Below are 11558 nucleotides of genomic sequence, written 5' to 3'. Positions count from 1 at the left end.
CTTTGTCACGAGAAAGAATCCATGCATAGCACCCTTGCCCTTGTCTGCAAGAGATGGTGTCACATCGTAGATAATCATCCGTTTCGAACCGTTGTTCAGCAGAGGTTCTTAGACAAAGATTTCGACGCTTATCTCTGGGATGAAGAAACAAAGCAAAAGTATTACTATACAGGATTTGACCTAGGTATGTGTCTTTCTTGTGGTAATTCGTACAAGTCACAGTCGGATTATTTTCGTCACCCAAAATCAGGATCTGTTTCAATTACTCCTCCTGAATGGATGGAGAAGGAAATTGGTTACTGTAAATGGTGCGCTCTTGATCGAGAAATGGCTCGAACACCCGAGTATATGCATAGATTTGAAAGAAAAAGTGATTACTTCTTGTTATTGCGATGAAAATTTTTCTTTTGGTTTTATTTTTGGGGTAGATGGACCCGTAACAATAGTGTTTTTCACTTTATCTTTTTTTCTGACTTTCACTGTTTTCGGTTTGGCTTTTTGTTTTGTTTACCTCAAATATTTCACCTGTTTTAGTCCCGGGGGGGGGGTACTTAGGCAAAATGAGTGCCGGGTATGTGCGAGCCATAAGGGTACCTTTTTTCATTCCTCAAAAGTCTCTCAAAGGGGTACAAATTCTAAAGTTAGTCTCTGAAAGGGTCCCAAAATCACAAAAATCAAAAATTTCTCTCTCAAAGGGTCACGATTTCCAAGAATTTTGACCAAAATTTGGTGAAAATCAAACCAAAATTTGGAAAAAATGGACCAAAATTTAGGAAAAAGTCTCTCAAAGGGTCCCAAAATCACCAAAATTTTGTCTCTCAAAGGGTCGATTTTCGATTTTCGGCTCGGACATACCCGTCACCTCGCAAACCTAGTACCCCCCCCCGGGGTTTTAGTGCGTTGTATGCTCTCAAATGCTCTCTTAAATGCATCAGATGTCAATTCATTTGTCATCTCCAACTTTATTATGTTTTGTTGTGTTTCAAATTGCAATTGGTGATTTATGAAGAATATTTCCTGTTTCTTGTTGTACGACCTTATTCACTTAGTCAAAACATGCTTATTTTGTTGTTGCATCAGGTTAAACTCTAAAACTCTGATAGAGACCCGCTGATCGGCATATAGAAGGTTGCTATCCTCGTCATGACTTTTTTAAGTAAAAAAATATATACCTCCATCCGTTTCGTGTAAATTGAATATTATATAACATTTTTCTAAACTTTTTTTTGATAATATAGAAAATTGTAAGTATGTAAAGATTTTGCTTCACTTATAGAGTCGGAGCATTTTTATTGAACTAAATATACGCATATATCCGTATATGTCAAAGGAAACGACATACGGTATTACTTCGAATAATCACCCCCTTCTTTTCAACGCCCCTCCTTAAATCAATTGTAAAAACGGTTACGCACGAAACGAAAGCCTCGTGTTCGCAAGCGCAAGGTTTTTAAACATTACCGTAGGATGCTTAAACTTTCTCATTCCCGGATCTTTCCGATTGCCAGTTTAAAACAGAAAAGGACCAAAACTAACCCAAAAAACGCTGCAAAAGTAGATTTAATTTGTTAAGCGGTTAGTTGTCTGTTATCTACCGGACTTACCCATTAACAATCCAAACTTCTGAAAGATATTATAAAAACTCTCAAGTTCTCAAAAGAAAAACAAATTAAATTAATTTATGTATGTCATCAAAAAATTCTTTACCGATTTTTGACTCGTTGCTTTTTCAAAAAGTATACTACGCTGCACTGTTACGATTAATAAAAGCTTGCGACAGTTTGTTTTTTCCATTATGATGAACATAACATTAAGCCGAAATGCTGGTAACGCCATCACGCCAAAAATAATTTCGAATCAGCCATCACGTAAGAAAGTCCAAATCACGCCATGCAAAATTAAAAATGTAGTAGTCGTCCCCCAGCAATCTCCAACCCAACACCCCCTTCTAACTAGAATATTTTATTTCCCCCATGATTCAGCTTTAAGTTGACATCACGTCAACTGCCCCACATTTCACTTCTCACAAGTGCTCGGTTAAGCTTTTTAGATAAGAAATATATTTTTTTATTGTTCTTATAAAAAAAACAAAAAATAATAACAAGATGAACAAAAAAACCCCCTTGCTGATAAAGGCTTTGCGAAGGAGTGCTGTTAAAATGATTAAGAGCGCATTTGTTTAATTCTTTTGTTTACCACTTTTTCCCTCTTTCTGAGGAACCTATTTTCATAAGAATACCCCTATTCATGAAAAAACCTATTTTCAAGACAGCGCTGAAAGTAATTCTCCATTTCAATCAGTCTTTCTAATACAAACATTGAAACATGATTCATCATCTCTACTATATCTTATTTTAGCTAGTTTTTCTTTTAAATTTATTTCGGTGCTGCAAATAACGGCCGGTGACCGGTAATTACCGGTCATTTTGTAGTTTCTACCGGACGTTCTGAAGTTAATCTGTATGTTTTGTCCGGTAAGAAATGTAAATTGGTAAAAAAGTTTGAATTAGCAACTTCCTTATTTACACAGAGAAAATCTCTGCAGTTAAAAATGTCTTCTATTCATTTTGTGTGAAAGCAAACTTTTCATCTTTTTTCAAGCTTGCTTCAGTCAAAATCATGAGTTCCTGAAAATTACTAAGGAGTCTGTTTAGCTTCTTCGTGAAAATACACAATTTTTCAAGAAGCTTGTATTAGACTTGAAGCTTATAGATTTGGAAATAAAGTGTGGTACACCAGGTGTATATTCATTCATCAAGTAAAGATTACCCATAATTGTTTATAAGAAACACGGTAAGATAAAAAGTCGATAAACAGCTTTTCAACCAATTTAGCTAAAAAACCATTCGGTCATGTCCGACCCAAATCGACTTGCTTCGGACATCATGTCCGACCATCAAAATACTGTTATTTCAGGCCGTGATGTTGAAACGATCCATATCTTTCTTTAGAATTTTTTCTGAAATAAAGATCACTAGTAAAACATCTTTATTTTCTTATAAAAACCTCAATTTGTAGAAAAAGAGAGAAATGTTGCTCGTATAATAAAATTGCATTGTCAATAAACAATTCTTCAAGAGCGTTAGAGGGGCTCTTTGTTTTGTGAAAACGGAAGAAACCTATTTATTTTGGTTTCTCTATTTATTCAAAAACAATAGAGAACCACACAGCTTCACTTGAGTTTTTTTCTTCCTCCCTCTCTTTCTCAGAAAATTGTTTACTGTTTTTCACGCATCAATAGACCTTCCATTGATTTTTATTTGAAGTTTAACCTCTTTTGTTTTCCAGACCCTTTTTATCTATACATCCAGTGAGGGAAGAAAAACATTTCGGAGGGAAGGTTTAATTGATTGTTCTTCCTTTGTTTCGATAACAATGAAGTGAGAGTTAACACGCGTTTTAAAAAAAGCATAAAATTGAAAAAATATGCGGTGGAGTGTGACAGGATAGTTGGAGGAGGTAAAAAAAGAGAGCTCACAATCAACTAAACTTTACTTTGTGCGGAGAAAAGAAGCAAACATGTCAAATTTTCCTAAATTAACAACGATAAAGAGATGGAAGGAAGACTTTTCATGGCTAGAAATAAATAAATCTGAGGGTATGACATGCAAGCTTTGTTGTAAATGGGAGACAGCTATAGAGTCATGCAAGAGTTATTCTGATGCATTTGTAAAGGGCTCTAAAAATTACAGAAGATCAGCTGTTGCAGAGCACCAGACAAGAACACAACACGAGAGAAGCAAAGAGTTAGACGAAAGAGAGAAATGTGAGGCAACAGGGGCAGTTTACAGAAAAACTGTTACTCAGGTAAAGATCACATCTAATCCCATCACTGGAGAATCTTTTAGTGAACCATAGGAGAATCTTCCTGTATCCAGTGCGTATAAGTATGTTGAGAAATTTTCCGTTGGGAAATGTTCTATCTTAATCAGGTGGGAAATTCTCCAGTTTATCTGTTGAGAATTCTCAAATCTATGCTGCTCTTGGAGATTATATTCTTTAGACTTCTTTCTTTTCTTTTAAGAATGTTCCAGAGAATGCACCCATTATGAAAGGATTGAAACGGATGTCCAACACGGAGAGAGATGGTTTATCAAAGCTATTCCAAATTGCATACCTGAATGCATTCAAAGGACGACCATACGTGGATTTCGCCGACTGGGTCGAATGGGCTGAATTGAATGGCATCAAATTTAATGTGACTGCCTACAAAAATCGAACACAATGTACTGAATTTGTGAATTATATCAGTGAGACTATTTTCGAGGAAGACGTTAAGAGAAAGTTAAAGAATTCAAATTTTATCTCTGTATTTTGCGATGGGAGCACAGATTCTGCTGTTATAGAAAAGGAATGTGTCTACTTGATGTATGTTGACTTGAGTGAATTCGAACCAACTCTCTCCTTTATCGCATTGAAGGATGTTCCTAGCCAAGACGCAGACGGAATCAAAAGTGTAATTTTACAAGCCTTTGAAGACATTGGAATGCCTGAACTTAAAGAGAAAATAGTATTCTTAGCAAGTGATGGTGCTAGTGTCAATAGTGGTGTAAAGAAAGGGCTTGCAGTCAAATTTCATGAGGGTGGTTTGGAGTGGCTCGTATTTGTTTGGTGTCTCTCGCTTCGCCTTGAAAGATAGCCTTGATGATGTTTTAACCCCTTTTAAAAAAAAGCTTGACGAATCTTTTTTACCTGTACCAAAAATCTTCAAAAAAGCTCAGGGAATTACGAAAGCTTCATAATGTTCTTAAGGAAATGTATGAATTTTCTGATAACTGTGTAAAGCCAACTAAAGCTACTGGTACCCGTTGGATTGCCCACGTTCTGCGTAGTATGTCTGGGTTGATAGACAAGTTTGGACTTTACTTGCAACATTTTGAGAATGTGATAGCAGATACTTCAAAGCAAACCGACAAAGCAACATTGGAAGGGAAACGAAGGTTATTGACAGATGCCAATGTTTTACTTCGCTGCGGCCTGTTTTTTGACCTGTTGGATCCTGCCTTGAAGTTCAGCCTTATTTCTCAAAAGGAGAACTTCAACATTCTTGGAATGGTAGAAGCAATCGATGATATGTTTTTGACATATTCTTTGATGAAAAGGCGTTTTGAGAAACATCCTGAAAACGTCTCAAATCTCCCAACGTTTCAAAAGGTCCTTTCAACCATTAAGGAGGAAGTCAATGAAAATGGGGAAAGAGTCTTCAAGTACCAGGATATCAAACTTCAATATTTTGAAAGAGAAAAGGAAAGTATTCAAAGGAACACTACCAAATACATCGATCTTATCCTTGATGCCATAACTGAAAGATTTGCTGCATTATCAGACGAACAAGATCAACAAGAGGATGTCAGTGGCACACCACTTGCTGGCGACGCTATTCTTCGTGATATATGCCTTGTGATTGATTCTCAAAAGCGGATTCCACCAGAGGACACATCACCTACCATTGATAATGTTGAGCTTGTGCTTTGTAAAAGCCTAAAAGCTTTAACAACAGTCTTTAATCACTACTTGGCACCCTTAAGAAAGGCATCACCAAACATCACACTTGAAACCGTCATAGAGCAATACATAGGTCTCGTCATTTACACCATGAAGCATTACAATCATTTGGTTTACCCTCCGCTTAAAATGTGGCAGCTCCTCTACGCCTTAAAAACTGAACGTGGCTGGTCGGATATTTTCTTAATAGCCGAGCTTTGTTTCTGTGCACCATCGTCAAATGCATCACTTGAACGCTTCTTCAGTCAGATGCACATTGTCAAAACTGACTGGAGGAATTGTTTGTCTGAGAAAAATCTGACCTCTCTGTTAAGAATTAAAGTGACAGGACCAACATTGAAAGTGTTTATTGAGAAATATTGCGAGAAGGCTGTTTTGAAATGGTTTAACGACAAAGAGCGAAGGATCAACCAAAAACAGAGAAAACGGTACCGAAAAAGAAAGAGTAAAAAACAAGAAAGAAAGGAATTTCAATTGCCGTCATTATTTGAAACTAGTAGTGAGAGCGAGCAAGAGGGATCTGAAATGGATGACGAAATTTTGTAACTTTCTTTTCACATGTTTTATTTAGTAAAGACTCGAAATGATAGACACCATAAAATTCCCTTGCGTTGTTTCTGTTTCCTTAAAAGTAATTTAATTGTTTGATGTTTTGTTTCAGTCTTTTCCTTCCTTGGAGTTTAATAAACCTAACTATATCACATAAATTCTTAAACTACACAAGAACAAGTCATGTACCTTTGACCTTTAGTTAACAAAAAAATGATGAATGATAGGAAGTTTCTGTCTTCAATTTCTATTTTCTGAATGAATTAACCAATTATGTAGCAAGAAACACTCTCAAACCTATTCTGTTTCATCAAGTTTCATGGAGAAAATATGACAAAAAAGTTGCATTTTTAGCCAATCTTCAAGACTCTTCTAATTAAAAAATTTTCTAGGGGGCTTCGCCCCCTAAAACCCCCCTCGCTACGCTCAAAAATTACCGGACATTTTCAAAACTCTTATTTGTAGCACTGTTATTTTATGTCCTTTCTATCCCTTACAAAGGCTTCTTTTTTTTTAGCATTTGCTTTAATTTTAAATTTTTTTTGTTTTATTTTAATTTTTTTTTGAAAAACGGAAAAATATTTTTATTTTATAGACGTTAGATCAATGTATATATTTGTTTTTAACTGTACATATTATCATAGTTCATTTTGCCAGTCAACAGCGGTTCTGGAAAATATATTCTCTTTATGATAAAAAATATAACATAAACGTAGTCTGAATCGCAGACCTCTACAAAACCCCAGGTAGTATAGGTCTGCATGAGCGGGCTTTTACGGCCAATCCGTTTTTTTTGCCTTTTTGCCATTCGAAAATCAGGCTTTTATTAACCATGAGCCTTTGCGCGTTATAAAAATGAGGATGCGAGCACATGTCACACGATTGGTTTTGGGGCAAGAAGTGGCATGCAAGTTTTAGTTCTAATTCTGGCGATGTCCAAGAAAGAATACCTGTTAGCAACAACTAGGTGTAAAAGACTGTCAAAAGTGGTCCTTCACGATGCTGTAATGATGGGTAGTGGCTAAAGAGTAATGGACTTTGTATCTGGACTTTCCGAGGTTCATCCAAATGAGATATTCGATTTGAAGGGCGTGAGGGCATTATATCTTTTATAACTATGACAAGAGCTGCAAAAAGGAGGATAAATATTTTTCTGATCCTAGCAACTTTAACAAGAGCCGCAAAGAATAAGATATCAACGTAAAAGGGTTTATCGTTCCGTTTTTCCAATGCGAAGAAATATTTTCTGGAGACTGAAAAAAAATATATCCTTATCTCCCCGCCCGTCATACTAATATTTTCAGCAGCCAAAAGAGAGTAAATTGAAACTAAGAAAGAAGCATGGATGTCATTTTATGAGTAAAAGGTCTCATTTAATTTTGATTCAACTGTCAAAATGGAACGGTTTTTTACCAATGTGGGAGGGAAGCAGCATATCGAAATTGAAATTGAAAAACGGAGTAATTGATTCATCTTTGTGGTCATGTTTATCTTTTTCGATACCTTTTCTATTGTACGAACAAAATTTAATATCGCTTTTATCACCAATAAATCTGGTATAAATAAAACACTATGTTTTCTAAAAGCTAAAATATACAGATGCTTTCGTTTTTTGTTATGAAATATACGTAAATACGGTCTTGCCTCCAAACATGAAGGTAATAAAGATAGATGGAGAGTCAATGCCTTTTGTTCTATTCTGATTTATCATCGGAATCAAACAGCTGTTTGGTTGCTTTGGGAATAAGATGATTAATTTTGGGTATACTCGCGGGAATATTTAAGATGAATGAAAAGACATTACATTTTTAACAAGCCTTGTCATGAAAAATTGAAAAAAACTTCACATAATAAGCACAATACTCCAATCTTCTAGGGGAAGCTGCCCATAAAGCCATCGATAGATTTGAAAAAGAATTACGTGTTACGATTAGGAACCTTGTATCGATCATTTTGTCAGAGTATGAAAACCGCTGCCCACTTAGACGTGAAGATTTTAAGATAAGAAACTTTCAATGATAATGTGATAAGACTCTCAATGTTCACAAAATGCCAGCCCAAAAATATATCCTTATAAAATCAATATATTCTTTATCCTTAAATCAGTTGAAACTATTTGAGAAGTACTTTCAGCGCTTGAGTTAAAATAGGTAATTGCGTGAGAATAGGTGTTGAAGTGAAAATGGGTTTCAATAGAGAGAGGGAAAAAGTAGTAAACAATAGATTAATAGATGTGATATTTACTGTCTCTCCTACGTTGTGACTTTTCTAACACGGGGGTAGAGTTTTCTTGCTAAGGATTTCACAAATGAGTAAATCTATTGTTTCGGTGAATTTTATTATAAAAACGTTTTTAATCTAAAGACACCTTTAATTCTTATAAGGCGTGAAAAGCTACACTGTATTAAAAATATCTTTAAAAAGATTTTATAAACGAAACGAAAGTGTTTTTAAATTATCAGAATAAGGTAGTAAAAATAGAGTTTCATCTCCAGCAAAGACCTTTAATACACGCTTTCTTTTTTAAAAGAATACACTTTATAAGAATGTTCTTGATGAAAGTTAAGAATATGCTAATAATATCACCATCATGAAATTTTGCTACTCAAGCTAAGAATGCAACTTTTAGAGCATTTTCAATTATAAATTGTCAATTACCCCCAAGTAGGGCTCACTACTTTCATAAAATGCCATTTTATGCTTGAGACGTAAGTACTAAATGTTAAATCAAGTCTGAAATATGATCGTAACCTAAGAATATTTTATAACTATTATATTTTATAATGGATTTACACCATTCTTGTAAAACAGCGTGTGCCTTGGTTCCAGCTAAATGTTGTGGAAATTACGGCATAGGTTTTAACTTTAAACGAGCCTAAGTTCCCGGCTAAATGTTGTCGAAATTACGGCAGAGTGAAAATAGGTTTTATCTTTAAACGAGCCTTAGTTCCCTGTTAAACGTTGTCACAAATACGGCGCAATGAAAATAGGTTTTCATTTCAATGAGCCAAAGCTGCTGCTTAATAACATCCTAATTCAGTCATCTTATACTCCAAATAATGCTTATAAAAACGAAAACCTATATTCACTTTTCCTAATTCAGTCATCTTGTACTCCAAATAATGCTTATAAGAAAGAAAACCTATATTCACTTTTCCTGATTCAGTCATCTTATACTCCAAATAATGCTTATAAAAAAGAAAACCTATATTCACTTTTCCTAATTCAGTCATCTTTTATTTTCCATTGCACCATTACTTGATGCATAATAACGAAGAATACCCTTTTAATAATTGTTCAAATAAAGAAAAATCAAACAAAAACAAGTTACATAAACACGCTCGTGAAATTATGTTTGACCCCCGTGAAGAGAATTTTTGAAATAAAAGATGATCTCCTCCGCTGCAGCTTCGAAAACTGATACTCATGCAGACCTATTTTCACATCAGCGCTATAAGTACTGGTGAACTTTTTCGAATCGCATTTTAACTAAGATTTCTCGCAAAATTAAGGTTTTTAAAATAAACGGGCCAGCCTCTTTTTCTTATTAAAGTATGAATTGATGTTTTTGCTTCAATGATTTACATCAAAGAAAAGACGCTATGAATAGATTTATAAAAGATTTCAGCGACCATTTAGGTCATTACCGAGACGTTTTCTCTCCATCTGTATTTTTATTACCGTCATGCACCAAAGAACCAAAGCAGACCGCTCACGAGATCGATATAAATGGTCTTCAAAAAGGAAATTTAGAACTAAGAAAACCTAGAAGGGATTTCAACTAAAATGAAAAAGGACCAGAAAAAAACGCTGGGCTAATACTCAATGAAAAAGGTCCAAAACGGAAAAGAAAACCACGCTGGTCAAAATCAAAAATGTGTGTCGTCAAAAGAGCAAAAAAGCAAGCTGGATTAGTAAGTCTCTAGTAATAAAACATCCTTAGAAGGGGAAAAATAAAAGGAAAGTAAAAAAAATAAAAAATATTAACAACTCTATAACATCCGCAACGGTATTGAGAGGATTTTTTTCAGGCTTTAAAATCTTTAAAAATATTTCAAAATGAAGAAGAAAAAAATTCTTTCCGCTTGACCAAAAATCTTGAACTTCGAACATCGCTGATTTCAAATATGTTTTATGTATTTCTACGACAATTTATCAAAAATGTGTGGAACAGACTTTAGATTACTAGATTAATAGCCAAGACAAAGGTCATGGCAAAATCAAAATTGATTACTGAGCAAGCTAAAAGATTATAATACAGAAGTTTATCTGAAATGCATGGAAACAATGGATTCAAACTGTTGTAATATAGCTTCAAAAATAGTCAAAATCTAATTTCAAAAGAAAATACAGAGTTAACCAAGTATAAAAAATGGGTATAAAAATGTAAAACTAAAAACAACTGGTACATCTCCATGTTTTGGCCAAAGCCTCTGATTTAAAATATTTCACAGGTATGTTGAGGCATTCTCTGTGATACCACTCATCGCATATGGAGAACATAGCCATAAAACTTCCATTCTTTGTTTCCACCTCCGATTCAATAAAAATGTCCCGACACACACAGTAACTATTCAATGAATATTAAACGGCTAGAACATTTTGACCTGATTATCTTCGTTAACATCGGGAACCTTTCCAGATGCTTCTCCTTCAGCTATTTTGCGAGATGATCCCGCATACAACTTTCATCGTAATGGATGGACGTGGGGTCACGCACAATGTTCACTCTCATCGTTGGGTTGCTTTTTTACTTGAACTTTCTTCGGCTTGTTGCTCTCAGTTCTAAATCACAAAGCACCATAGAATTTAGTTTCAAGACTGTTTTCTCTTTTCAATATTATTTCCCCCTTGTTTGTTTTTATTTTACTTGTATGTAATCAAATGTTTCATAAAACGAGAATAGTTCTTAATTCTAAACGTTATGTTATTTTATCTAACAAAGTTTTTTTCCTATTTCTTTTCTCTTCTCACTTTTTACATCCATAAGAAGTAGATGTTCATAACAAACCTTGGTGTAAAAAGAACATCAGCCCAATTTCGCCACTTTTCAGCTTCAACCAACAAATTAGCCTGATCAAACTTGCTGTACTGATTTTTGAGCCGGACTGACGTAACAAGGTTGCGGACTTATTATGCGGCTAGGGTAAAACCTCTTTCTTGACATTGATACGTCTGTAGGGTTGATCTCTCCTTTCTTCATTAAGGTATCCTCAACAAATTCTTTTGCCCGCGAGCGTAGCTCACGAGTTCGTGTGTGTCCCGTTAATATCAATCCTCTCAAGTACGAGGCAACTTTATCATCCAATCTTTCACTGAAACCAGCTGCACGCCCAATATTATGAACACGATGCTGAAGTCTAGATTTCATAGCATCTGGGAAAGATGTCACAAAGTTCAGTGTAGAAAGTTCCGTTGCACACATTTCATTTTGATTGTCGGCTGAGACAATTTCACCCAGCTTCTTTTTAAGCAGATTAGTAGCTTTTGTTCTATTGGACTTG

The 11558-nt window shown here is 35.0% G+C and overlaps 1 protein-coding gene across 1 annotated transcript; it reads left to right on the top strand.

The window, feature by feature from the left end:
• Window positions 1–3600: 3600 nt before the first annotated feature.
• On the top strand, window positions 3601–4639 carry LOC136804749 (zinc finger protein 862-like). Its single transcript, XM_067061354.1, has 2 exons — window positions 3601–3807; window positions 4025–4639. The coding sequence occupies exons 1-2, from the start codon at window positions 3601–3603 to the stop codon at window positions 4637–4639; spliced, it is 822 nt and encodes a 273-aa protein (XP_066917455.1).
• Window positions 4640–11558: the final 6919 nt, after the last annotated feature.

This window comes from Clytia hemisphaerica, unplaced genomic scaffold (assembly GCF_902728285.1).
Source record: "Clytia hemisphaerica strain Z4C2 unplaced genomic scaffold, Clytia hemisphaerica genome assembly, whole genome shotgun sequence".
NCBI lineage: Eukaryota > Metazoa > Cnidaria > Hydrozoa > Leptothecata > Clytiidae > Clytia > Clytia hemisphaerica.
The sequence above is the reverse complement of the archived record's forward strand: the minus strand, read 5'-3'. Positions and strand labels throughout refer to the sequence as shown.